This window comes from Musa acuminata, unplaced genomic scaffold (assembly GCF_036884655.1).
Source record: "Musa acuminata AAA Group cultivar baxijiao unplaced genomic scaffold, Cavendish_Baxijiao_AAA HiC_scaffold_1111, whole genome shotgun sequence".
NCBI lineage: Eukaryota > Viridiplantae > Streptophyta > Magnoliopsida > Zingiberales > Musaceae > Musa > Musa acuminata.
The window spans coordinates 1-13,725 of NW_027021324.1; the positions used below are offsets into that span (position 1 = coordinate 1).

General features: G+C 33.4%; 1 protein-coding gene and 1 long non-coding RNA gene across 2 annotated transcripts; one reads left to right on the forward strand and one right to left on the reverse strand.

Annotated features, from left to right (window-relative positions):
- Positions 1–45: 45 nt before the first annotated feature.
- LOC135666599 (fimbrin-2-like) lies at positions 46–1,180 on the reverse strand (the record flags this gene model as incomplete). The annotated part of the gene is made up of 4 exons (XM_065178193.1): positions 904–1,180; positions 654–824; positions 315–541; positions 46–217 (listed from the first exon to the last, which is right to left on the reverse strand). Coding segments are annotated over exons 1-4 (657 nt in total), but the record flags the coding sequence as incomplete, so codon positions are not given.
- Positions 1,181–11,778: 10,598 nt separating this feature from the next.
- Positions 11,779–13,229, forward strand: LOC135666605 (uncharacterized). The gene is made up of 2 exons (XR_010509818.1): positions 11,779–11,874; positions 12,843–13,229. It is a non-coding gene; the product is annotated as an uncharacterized LOC135666605 (long non-coding RNA).
- The last annotated feature ends 496 nt before the right edge of the window (positions 13,230–13,725 follow it).

Genomic DNA, 13,725 nt, shown 5'->3' on the forward strand with positions numbered 1-13,725 from the left:
AAAGCTGATTTGAACCAACGGTACTGACAAGCAAGAGATACTAACCCTCCCTTCAGCTAGGTCCTGCGTTCCAATATTAACCACGGTACACCCAATGGCCTTGGCTGAATTAAGAAACAGCATAAGGTTCTCGTTCTTTTCCCACAGGTTCAGCACTCTCTTCGTGTTGATCACCCGCTCGTCGATGGTCCCGGGGACAGCCAAATTGATAAGTTTACTTCACAGGCAGAACAAAAACATCAAACTTCCTCCCTAATCGACAGACTTCAAGAATAGCCAACGATAAAGATAACAAGGAGGGCACCGAGGATCACCAGAGGAGAACGCCATCCTTGGCTATCTCGAACAGATCATCGGTCGTCGGATCGATGGGAAGGTACTTCTTGAGGAAGGGATCCTCGCCAAGGTAGTTATTGATATGGGAGACGTAGGAGGCTTTCTCGGACTCACTGATGGTGTGGAGCAGAGTGGTGGTGGCGGCCTTGAGGAAGGCCGATGATGAGTTCTTGGCACCAACCCGCCCTTGCATCTTCAGATACACCTTCAGGAGAATACACAGATCCATCTTCGTAAACCGATCAAAGAAATTACTAGAATGCATATCCGCCGAAAGAAGAAGAAGAGTGAAACAAATAAATAGAGTAGAAACAGACCCGAAGGAAGAGCTCGAAGTCGACATGATGGTCGAGGTCGGGATAGGACTCTCTCAGGAAGGCAGCCCGCTCGTCCTCGGTAAGGCAGTCGCCGGCGATCTTGAGCCTCGACATGGTGGCCGATAGATCGCGGAGGGTGAGGGACCCTCGTCCTCCGCCGCTCGCAAGGAACTAGATAGACCGCGATCAATCAAAAGAAGGTCGGCGAGAGATAAACCGATCCAAGGAATAGGCGTCGTCGTTAGCATACCTGGGATTTGAGGGAACGGAGCTCGACCTGGGTGAACTGGTTCTGGAGCCATGGATCGGAGACGACAACGCCCTCAAAGCCGGCCATTGATTGTTCCTGGGGATGTATTGTTCCTTGGCCGGGCAGGAGGGATCTCCTACCTTCTCGCTCTGCTTCTTCGATCTGGTTGTGGGAGGTGGCGAGCAAGGGGGTCTAAATGGAGGAGGAGAGGTTGGTGGAGGAGAGATGGGATAGCGATGGCGTGAGAGAGAGAGAGAGAGAGAGAGAGAGTGGGGCAGTCTGCAGCTCAGAGCTCAGATTGAAGAAGAGAGAGAAGCGAGTATTGTAACGGAAAAGTGGAGGTGACGCGTACGGAGCGTCCGAATTCAAATACTTAATCGCGACTGAGATCTCGAGGGACATGCGAACGCATGACCATGGACGGTCGATGGAAGTGGGAGCGGGCGAATCGGACGGCGTCTATTGATTTGGCACAGCGCTCCATTTTGAAAGTTCACAGGTTACGACTTTTGACACGATACCATGTCGGGAGGATAAATGTCATAATTATTATGACTCCACTAATATTTTAGATACAAAATTTTATTGAGTAAGACTTTGTGTCGAAACATTTTTTATGTTGAGATACCCAAATTAGTTCGTATAATATTTATGTAATAATTTTTTTATTATTTTTTTTAAGAACTTCAAATCCTCAATAATTAACAAAATCTTAACATTTTTATATTATTATAATGCTAATATTTTAAATATAAAGATATTTTTATGAAAAGGTAAATCATAAGAAATATTTTTTTTTATTGCTTAACAAAATAAGACCACATAAAATTTATATTTAACTGTATCCTCATAATCAAGAAAAAATGTTCATATTTGTTTCTTAATTTTTCACTAATCTAAAAGTTCTATAACCCTTTCTGAGTGAGTTATTTATAAGACAAATTATATATCATTGAAACCTTACCAAATGAAATTACCAAAATAATTTGTGCCTATTTCTTCTCTATAAAAATCCTTGAAAATGTAAATTAGAATTCTATTCCTATAAATGGGTGACAGATATTTTTATCTTGAATTATTATTTTATTTCTTTTATGAAGTTTCGATCATAAATCCTATGTAGTTTTTATGTAACCGTTGATTCACTGGTTTCAGCCATCAAACAACATGATCGAAAAGATAATGATCTGTAAAATAAAGGAGATTTATTGCAGGAAAACTTAAAATGTAGCAGTAGAGGAGAGTTAAAGGTGTGGATAATAATTAAAACACAAATTTGTACTTAATTATTCATTGCTTCCCTCGTGCTCATAAATTAATAGGCGACAGCAAATCTTGCATGCTACTATAGCTAAAACTCATATAATATGCCTGTTATAATTACCATTAGGAGCTGATTAAGAAAATAAAATAATCAAATGATGCATTCAACTACAATTTGATCGAGCAAAAGAACAAAAATAAAATATTGTTTCATGGGGTTTGGAACGTATTAAAAAAGGAGTGTAGATAATTAGGATAGAATGAGTTGTGTGTGTATATATATTGCTCCAAGGTTAATAATTTTATATTTATTATATTTAATTTTTATAATTTATTTTAAGTTAATTTTGTTAATTGAAACTCTAATTTGCATTACTGCTAGAAATTTTAATTGATATTATTTTTTAACATAAACAAATCAATGTTAGTAGTCATTTTAAATGGTCAATTTGTGTGGTTTGGATGGATGATAGTGGCGGTGACATGCATAAAGGATCATGATATTTAGTGTGATATATATATATATATATATATATAAGATAATAATAATAATAATAATAATAATAATAATAAATCTATAAAGTTTTAACTATTTATGATCGACTATATGAATCTTTTATCATTATTATGATCTATAAAAATATTATATTTTTTAAATTATATTGAAAATATTTAAATATTAAATATTCTTTTATCTCTTCTCATATCAGTAATAGTAATCAACAAGTCAAAAAGGTCAAAGAAAAGCAATCAAGAATCCAACCCTTTGTGGGAAAAAAAAAATCAAATCCAAATTAAAAAATAAATTTAGAATTTTTTTTAAAAACAATATATACATGATATTTTAATATTTAAGAATAAATATTTTTTAGACAGATTTTCCATTGAAAGGATAATCATATCTAATCGATATAAATCAATTCTAGGATTTAGTTAGAATTTGAGGATGTTTAATAATTTCCTAATTTAGGTGGCAACTTCAAGTGTCAAAGATTCTCATTAAAAAAAAAAAAAAGACATATCCATGGATTTTAGAACTTTTTATTCATTCATTATTCAATTGCAGTAGTAAACTTAAAGAATGAAAAAAAAAAAGGTTCAAGTTTATAGAAAATAAGATTTCCTCAATTATACGAGGAAATCTCTATATTTTATTGAGATAAATCTTTTCTCGGGACGTGTTAATGTGTTTAAGCTTTTTCGCTTCTTCAATAATTATTATCTTCTATTATTTTCATCAGAAGTTATACATAAACTAGAACCGATTAGATGAATGTTCTAAGCATAATATCCACTACTTGTGTCAAAAGAAATCATATTTGTCCATGATTGATCTGCACTTGGACCGACATTGTTCCTTGAATCTCATATCTGTCTCCTGTTTGAATACAGTTTTCCTCTTTTTGTTTGCATGATTCAGTTAACAAATTCAAATTTAGTTATTTTCAATGAAAAGAATAATAGCAAAACAGTGACAGCCATTATCTCTTCCCAAAAGAGAGTTTTGAGTGTCATTGGTCCCTTTTTTTCTGCAAGTAAAAAAGATTGATCGTATGTGCCGTGAGAAGATGTTTCTCCGAGTTGCTATCTCACTAAAAAGCATATGAATTCCGGAATAAGCTTCAGGTTGGGACAATGAATGGAAACAAGTGCGTGCATGTTTCTGCTAAAGATCATAATTTTGCCAGTTGCTAATGTCTGCTTCTCCTTTATGCATATGGGGAGGTGGGAGGTAGTGTTCATGTGGCCCATCTCTGCTAAAAGAGGAGAGTGATGGCAGATGGGGTTCTCATGTTCATCATTTAGCAATAAAATTTATATGATGCCAAGCGAAAATGAAGCTACATTTGCATCAAGTTAAAGTTATTCACCGGAGATTACTTTCTTTTACAAGATTTATTATAAGAATTCCAAGATTCTTTTTTTTTTATACAATATATATTAATACATTAAAGTTCTACAAACAAACAAACCTATTGTGTTTTGTAATCTCCTTCCAAAACATCTGCTGCAATTTTAGATCTTCAGTAGAAAGGAGTCTTTTGGTCCATAATGATAGATCAAAAATTGCTTCAAGTACTCAATTTCTTAACATCTCTTGAAAAGATGATGGTGATGTCCAATTGATATTTGTTATGATCCGACAAATAAAGATAATTATATCATTAACTTGATAGAGTTAAATAGCTAATCTAAAATGTTTAAACTAAATCTAAACTATAAATCAAATAAAGTCTTCTCTTTATGTCCACAAGATCATACCATCAACAAATTTAGATATAGCATTGTCTCTGAACCATTTCATCTCTTGTTTCCAATCCAGTTTTACTTGTGGCCATATATTTTTAGACAAGTCATGGATATATAAATGTTTACCCTCCTCACAAGCCAAGAAAAATGATTTTAGCATGCCTTGGTACTACTATATTGCCTCTCATGCATTTCTAATGCTGAAATAATGTTCAGCTTCATTAGTAATACATCTTCACATCTGCATGTTTATTGATCTCGTATCTTTTAGTTTCCTCCTCAAAAGTAGCCACATTTGATGCCATTGCAAGGGAAGACTCAGCAACCATTAGTCACCAAATTCCTGTCACTTGGATGGGACCAAACTGTAGCCTAGGTTTAGGTGCAACCAAGGATAAATGTGGGACTGCCACAGTGACCTTGCAAACTTGATAGCAGTTCCCCTGGTTGAGTTGAATCCTTCAGTGTGGATGATATGCATCACAAATGGATAGATTTAGAGATAAATAGAAATCAAGATGATTGTTCCAAAAAAAAAAAAAAAAAGGAAGAAAGCAAGAGCATCTCTTAGATCTCCATATTAAAAGACAATGAAAATTCTGCATGTTTGTGTGCTTATGATCAATAACCATGGACTTCAATTAGGACCTTTCCAGTGCAAGTGAAAGCCTATCCATCTTCGCTATCTGGTAACTAAGCTTGCTCCTACGACAGCTACCAATTTGCTTTCAGTCTAATAAGCTCAGTGGTTATTTCATGTGCCCCAGTTGCCAGAATATCGATTTCATTGGAAGCTGAGGAATGTTTGTCTTGCAGCAAAACAGCTTGAAACTGGTAAGAAAGCTCACTAGTAACTCTTCTTTGTGGTCCTATGACAAAGAAGGCAACTGGTGGAAAGGCTTTTGGATATCCACAGCTAGCTAGCTAGCTTAGTTTCTTACCCAAGAATCCAGCTGAAACTTTTCTTCCTCATCCATTTGGAGGGCTTATCACCAAACATAACTTTCAAATGATGAAGTTGATGCCTAACATGTCAGATAGAAGTCACTTATACTAGCCAAGGAGACTGCCTGTGAATCCAAAATGGTTTCTGAGGCCAGTAAAGCCATCAGGAGGACACAGGCAAGTCATCCTTGGCTACCAAAGATGGACTCTCATCTCCATGTATGACATCCCTTCATGGTTAGTGATGATCGAAGTCGCAGCTGTTGCTTACCTATTTATACAGTGGGGAAGCGAAGAAAGAAGTCAGATGGGTTGACAACGTGGCTCACCCATGGCCTTTTGTTTGCAATCAATCCCTGGCTGTCTCCTGGATATGTAGAACATATTCTTCTGGTGATGTGACACAAAAGGGACCATATCGGAATATTGACATCAATCTTGCTACTTGATTTCTTTTGGATAGGAGATCTTTGAAGAGAATTAGAACAATCTTCACAGTTTTCATTCAATGAACAAGAAGAACAACTCCATTGAAAGAAAGCATGTTTATCTTTCTAATGCATGATTCCATTCCAAAACCGACCATGCAAACATCAAAAAGTCTACTGATTTTGACTGCTGGCAATAGGATCAATTGTGTACATAATTATTTGTGATCAAATTTTATATATAAGCCCATATGAGGTAATGGATTAAGTAGTAGCATAGTTAGTGCTTGATACCTTTTGACTATTGAATTCCGATCTCATTGTAATTTATTATAGAACATAAGATTGATCTCTTCCATATATGCCTTCTGACTTTTGGTTATATCACAAAGTGGAAAGTCAGATGTGCCTAGAAATATAAATGAGGTTGTGTTTAGAATATATTTATATTCTTAATATACAGTTGAGAAAATTGATTTGAATGAATATATAGTTTTTGAATGTTCTGAGTGTTTGATATGAAAATTATATTTTAATATATATTAACGTAAATATTTTTTGATAAAATTATATTTTAAAGGTCCATTAAAATAATTTTAAGGGTATGGTGAGTGTATTATAATAATTTTAACTTAAATATTTTGATCAATGATTAGGATCAAATGGAGTTATTAGCCAATTAAATTATTAGACTCTAACATATATTGCCTATTTTAATAGACAAAGAACAAGAAAAGAAAAAAAATTATAATTGAATCAAATTAAATTAAAAATTAAAAAAATTATAATTTAATTTTTTAAGATTCTTTTCATATTTTCTTTTTCCTTGAGTAAATTAAAAAATTAGATTAGAATTATTCTGTCTGTTGCCATATGACAATTTGTGATATGCAAAATAACTCATAACTAATCAAATTTATTTAAATAAGAGATAGATAAAATTGGTTCCTCATCACTAAACAAAATTAGCTAAAAATATCAAAGTAAATTAATTGATAAAGTTATAAGTATAATCCAAGGGTGACAAAAGAATATGATCACTTAAGCTAGCAAAGATTGTTCTCATAAATGTTGTTATCTATTGTACAAAAATCAAGGAGAGGATTATAAGAACTTGTAGGGAGTATTTTTGGGGACAACACTGCCTCCAAACTCTTTAGTTGGGAATTGGGACTTACTAGTAAGCATAGATATGATCAAGATATTAAAAAATCAATTCTAGCCAAAGGAATCTTTTTATTCTTAACTATAGTAAATCTTTGCCACAAAGTATAAAAGTATGATACCTTGAAACACTTAATCCCACTATGCAGACCATTAAGGGGGAGGGTTAAGGAAGCTGATAGGCATGAGGAGGAAGATCAACAATAAAGAGGAACTTTGGATCTCCAACATTTCTATCTACAAATGTTGGGCCACCTTCTATAATGTGCTTGAATTGAGAGAGTTTTTTTTTATTTTATTAAAAATGGTCAACGAAATAGTAATTTATTTTTTTAAAGTATTTCACATTAAAATTGTGGATAGAATCTTGAATATTTATATTTTCCTTGATCCGAATGAGGATAAATGGTATTGAGTCCTTTGGATGTTATGACAACCAAGAGTATTATGAGTGAGAGGCAAACCTTCAATGACTACTATAATGGTTGGACGACAACAAAAAGTTATTCCAAAGGTAAAAATAAATGTTCTTATGGAAAATACTAAGGTGAAGGTTACTAGCAATCTATTAATCTTTCACGTGAATCCGCTACCTATATACTTTTTTTTGTTTTTGTTTTGCCCTACTACCTTAAGCTATTAGTGGATGATCCAAGTTAAATTAAGTCATCATTTCGATACATCGAAGGATGGTTTAGTAGAAACAGGCTAATCGAGGTGCGAGGGTTGGATAGATCATTTGGAACAATCACAATAATTATCATTTTCACAAATGCAGTGTAACTCTTATTCTTTTACTTTAATGATATTAAGAGGTGGAATGAGCTTGAGGAACATAAGGGGAATATGATGGAATCAAGAGAGTTACTCACAATTCTATTCCATGTAATTTGAACTTGGAATGCCATGCTTCCTTCAAAAGTATTGTGAGTTTGCATGCTTTAGTTACATTATGAGAATGATCATTAATTACTGTTGGATGTGGGGTTAGACGACTTCATTCAATCTTGCAAAAGGAAGTATATTATATATATCCTTCAAGGAGTAAAGCTGGCTCACATGAAGGGTTTCCTTTGACTAAGACCAATTCTCAATAGATGATCAAGTTCTTGAACAAAAATTTAGAGGTTCCATGGCATGTGAATAGCATTAGAAATCAACAATCCATCTTTTGCTGAAAATGTCACTGTTGTTCAATGGAAACAGTTGAGACTCGAACGAAACATGGAAGCAAGCATACACCTCTTCTATCTCAAACAGTGACACAACAATGTGTCTCTTCTTCAGCACGGGTCATATTGTTCTTAGCAAGGTTCGTAATACCGTATCGTATCGGTGTTTCGACCTAGGCTCGATATCGGTACGGTACGATATACCGAGCGGTACACTCAGATGTGTCGAGTACTGTAGCTATACTATAATATTACAGTGCACTCAGATCGGTAATAGGCGATCCGCGTACCAGCAACCTGTCGGACTGGTACGTACGGCCCGGACCGGACGGTACAGTTCGATACTATAGATCATGGTTCAGAGACAAATTTCACATAGACATAGAATCAAGAAGATGTGAAAAAGTGTTGAAGAATTGACGGGACTATCTATTTAGTAAACATAACAATCATTCTTAGCATTAATTCAGCTTAAACAATTGAGTTTTTGGGTTGTATTGAGATTCAATCTTTGTTTATGATTATACTATCCAATTCACCTCAAACTCAAATTCTCATTAAAATAAGATATTAAAGCAAGTGGAGAAAATTATAATTAATCATAACAAATTTATTCGGATAACTCAAGACAAATCATGATTTCAGTTGAATGAGGATTAGTCACTCAGGTTAAGCTGTGGTATGACTGAATAAAAATGATAGATGTGTATCAGTGAATCATCCTAACTGAATGAATGAAGATAAACCATACCATAACATATATATATATATATATATATATATATATATATATATATATATATATATATATATATATATATATATATATATATATATATATATATATATATATATATATATATATAGAGAGAGAGAGAGAGAGAGAGAGAGAGAGAGAGAGAGAGAGAGAGAGAGAGATAAAAGTAAGCCAAATATCCAAAGTAAAGCTATGATTTGGCAAATAAGAGTAAGCCACCAAGATCAAACCTGAGTTCCATGTCAAACTGTAGTTTGACCGAAGGAAGATGAGCCATCAGGTACAGTTGTGGTCCGACAAAAGAAAAAATGGATTATACTATACTTAATCCTTATGCATATGGTGGGGTTATACATCCATCCCTAAGCATCAGTTTATGATGATGAAGCTGAGGTCTAACATGAGAGATAAAGGTCACTTAGAGTAGCCAAGGAGACTGCCTGTGAAGCCACAACGGTCGTCTGAAGCCAGACAAGACCTAAAGGAGGACACCGGCAAGTCATCCTTGGCTACCAAAGATGGACTCTTATTTCCATGTAAGACATTGCTTCATGGTGCTGTGATGGATGTGGTAGAGCTTGCTTGGCTATTTATATTGTTGGCAATGGAAGGAAATCAGGTATGGAATTATTGCCTTTAGTCTGCAATCCTTGAAGAGATCTTGAACATGTAGAACATATTCTTCTGTTCTGATGCCAAGAGGGGCCACTCTGGAATATTTGACACCAACCCTCTTGCTTCTTTTGACAGGAGGATGACAGTGTAGATATGCTAATATCTACAAAGAGAATGATAACAATCTTTACATGTTCCATTCAATAAACAAGGAGGAGAAGAGCCTCACAAAATCCATTCAGTAAACATATGAAAGTATGTATGTTTGCTGAACAAAATATAAGTTCTGACATCTAATGTTCCTTAGGAAGGATATGAAAGCATTCAATCACAAGTTTGTATATGGCAGAAAAGGGAAGGAGTTGACCAGCATATATGGATAAGATGATGCTCAAAATAATTCGAGCATCTTTGCATAAAAGAACAGGCAAGGAGGCCTTTGAGAGATCTTATCATATCCTTTTTAGTGCTTTATCGGATTCATGATTCCATTACAAAAGTCATCTTAATGAATATTTCAAAAAGAAAATTGACTTTTTCTTTTGTTTCTTTCTTACTTTTTGTGCCAAATCAGTAGAGATCTTGACTGCTATGGAGCTAGGGACAATTTAGGGTTTATCAAATGATTGTGTTTGGAGTCATTTATTCCTTGGTTGAACCAGTGGATAAGAGGTTAAAAAAGATTTTGGAAATAAAATATAATATATGTTATGTTAATAATACAATACATATAGATAAATAATAATTTCAGTGATATAGTCAAATAGCATGATTTAGATGATGACAAGACAAACAAACATGCTGAGAAATTTTTTTCTCTTTCATATTAAATCCTAATAATAAAAATAATTAAATCTCCTTGAGAAAAATTCAAGTATTTTTAATAATAAATAATGGTATTTCAAGATTAAAAAAATGTATATATGAAAGGTATATAAACATAAAAAAATCAAAGTGCTTTTGGATGTATAGATAATTTTCTGTGAAGTAAAAAAAAAGAAGATAATTAATATACAATTTTAAAAAGGTAATTGAGGAATGAATAAATAATACCCTGGAAATAAATTATTTAGATTAATATCAGAATTGAAAACAAATCAAGTCCTAAACCTCTATCTATGAGGTACTTATTTCTTTTTCTATTTAACTTGTGCTTAATTATTTGAGACAATTAATTAGATTGTTGATAAATGAGACTCTTAATGTACTAAAGACACTTAAACAAGGAAATATTGGCCTGTATGAAGCAATTCACAAAAAGAAATTTTTTTCCTTACTTTACATGCCAAATCTATATTTTTGCTCCTCTTTGATATTAGAGTGAGAAGGACCCAAATGCATACCTATTTGACTAATTAGGATAAACATGTAATGTTTGTAGTTTGAGAATTTTTGGAAAATTTAAATGTGTCCAATATAGAATTTGAGTTGGACTAATTAGTAGTAGGTTGACATATAAGTTCATAACTTAATAACTTGACTTGGAGGTTGTATTGATTTGATGGATAAAATAAATTTTAATAACATAGGAAACTTGTGCTTTGACTTAATGAAGGTGATCCACCAAAGTCAAGCTAATGGTATATCATAATTAATATATTTGGATAAATATGATCCGAGAGGAGAGTTCGAGTCGAAGTAAGTCTAATTCGACTCAATTGAAGTTTAAGTCAGACTCTAAATTGATCTCGAGCTAATCGAACGAAGCTCAAGCTCGAATTCAAGTTCAAGAACAAGATCAAACATAAGTCTCAATCAAGTTCAGTTCAAATTAAATTTCGATACAAGTCTAATTCAAATTCAAGTCCAATATGATCAAACCCAATGAAAGCCTAATCTTAAGCTTTGACTCAAGTTGTGGCCGACCAACCTAAAGAACCAGTCTTCCTCAATTCGATTTCTACTCGGACTTAAAGATTGACTTGCACAACTAATAAGAGGGAGAACTAAGGGGCATCATCATCATCCTAGAGAAGAGAGTCCTAATCCAATTAGGATTACTTGGTTAGGACTTCATCCTTTCATCTATCCCCCTTCAAAGCATCTCCTAAAAAGACATTCAAAGGCTTCAGATGATCCAAAAGGTTAGTCAGTCTTCTTCCAACAGCAACTCTCGATCGAGTTCTAGCAACAATCTTCTAAAGTTAATCAGCCTAAAACCTCAGTTCTAGCCGAGGGAAGTGTAGAGAAATAGAGGGAGGCATTGTTATTCTTATTCCAATAGCAATCAACTACCCTTCTTCCTCCAACCAACAGCCATAGTCTTATTTGACTTCTTCCAATGGCCACAGCTTTGTCTAGCATTTATTGTCCATCTATTGTAACCTCAGGCAGAGGTTCTTGTGAGGAGAAACAAGGAGGAGAACCGAAACCAATAGTAAGTTTTCTACGTTAAGCAACTTGCTCATTTAGCGTAAGAAGTCCGAGCAATTATCTCTCCCATACTCTTTGCTTATTTTAGGTTCTTTGATATCATACAATAGATGTTGGTTTCCTTTTAGTGTTTTTAGCTTTTCTACTACACGCTTTCATCTGCTCTACAAAACAAACAATCGCTCGGTGAAAGACTCAGATTTCTTGAGTCTAATCTAACAAACTAAAAATAAATCAAGTATTTTAGGTACTATAATTAGATTTAAATTACTTGAAGAAGTCCTAATTAGAGAGAATTTACTATAAAAATAAAAGTATGATATTCTCTCTAATACAAGAAGAAACAAAGATACCTTCTCTCTTGTAATAGGAGAAACAAAGAAAGAGAAAAAAAAACTCACAGATATTGTTTAGTAAAATGGAATGCTTTGCTATAAAAATTGTATATATATTTATATATAAGATTTTAAGTATTTAAAAAAGCATCAAATCTCTAAGAGACATTTGGATCTTTCTCCCTATCATGATTACTTACTATGAAGTTCATCGCCTTACGATGATTTACGTCACAAATCTTGTCATAGCTTAGAAGAAATCTTGTATAATATTGCTTATCAAAAGTATTGTGGCTTTGCATGATATTATGTTTGTTGTATGTTTTCTATAGACTTTTAGATCCTAATTTGTGTCCTTTGTTTCCTATGTTTTGAAATAATAGGATATGTCCATGCAATACATCTTACTATCTTTTACTTTACCGCAATATCTTTTTGTTAAACTAAATTGTGGTTATATCATCAAAGTTTTTATTTCTATATTCTGCAGAACTGAGGGAAAATTAGTAGTAGTTTATGTGTCATTTTCAGTCTCTAGCATTAATTAACTATTGAATCATGTTAGTGATTGTGTTAGCTTATCTCTCCATTTCTTTTTTGTTTTCTGTGAGACATTTTCCTTGCTCTGAAATTTTAGTATTGGCCTTCTGGAAGAGACATGAATTCTTTGACAACACCACCATGAGGAAAAAGAAAAGAAGAACAATAAGAAGATCTTGGGGTTGCATGTTGGATGCTTTACATGATAGGAGACAATCACTACAGACTAACTATTGAAAACTAGTGATATATGTGTTGGATGCTTCTTTACATGAGTGGATTATGGCCATGGATTGACAATTAGAAATCACAAAGTCACATTTGCTTCAAAAGAACACACACACACACACACTTAATGATGTTAAGCAGATGTGTGTTCATTATCTTGTTGTACATTAGTTGTTGCTTGAATGGTCAGTGTGTCAAAAACAAGAGCCACCAATTGATAGCTCTACATCAACCAAGCTCTTACAAAGAGACCTCAGTCACTCATATGTTGAATACACCACTTTATATTTATGTATGATGCTTGATTAGTTCAAAACCTTTTTTATAAGAAATTATTACTATATATATATTTTTTTTGTATAAGTTCCCTACAAGGAGCTGTAAGTCACACTGGGATGTACAAATCACTAACATGATATGCCAGTATATATAGAAATTATGCATTTTCTTAGACTACAAAAAGGGACTAACATGAAGATTTGTTATAATTGAACTAATACATTCTGCTGATCTCCTACTGTTGAAATATATAGGTTTACATTGTCCATTATTGATGACATTAGCAAACTACAACAATCCATCATAGTTGTTATATTTTGCTAATGTTAACACAAGAATATGTGAATATGGAGAAACTTCATTGCTGTGGCTACAAGGAATTGTACAACATGACAATATTTATGAAATTATTTAATTAAGAGTGCTATTTTTTTTATTCTTTTGTGCTGATTTGTAATGTAAGGGAATGGATG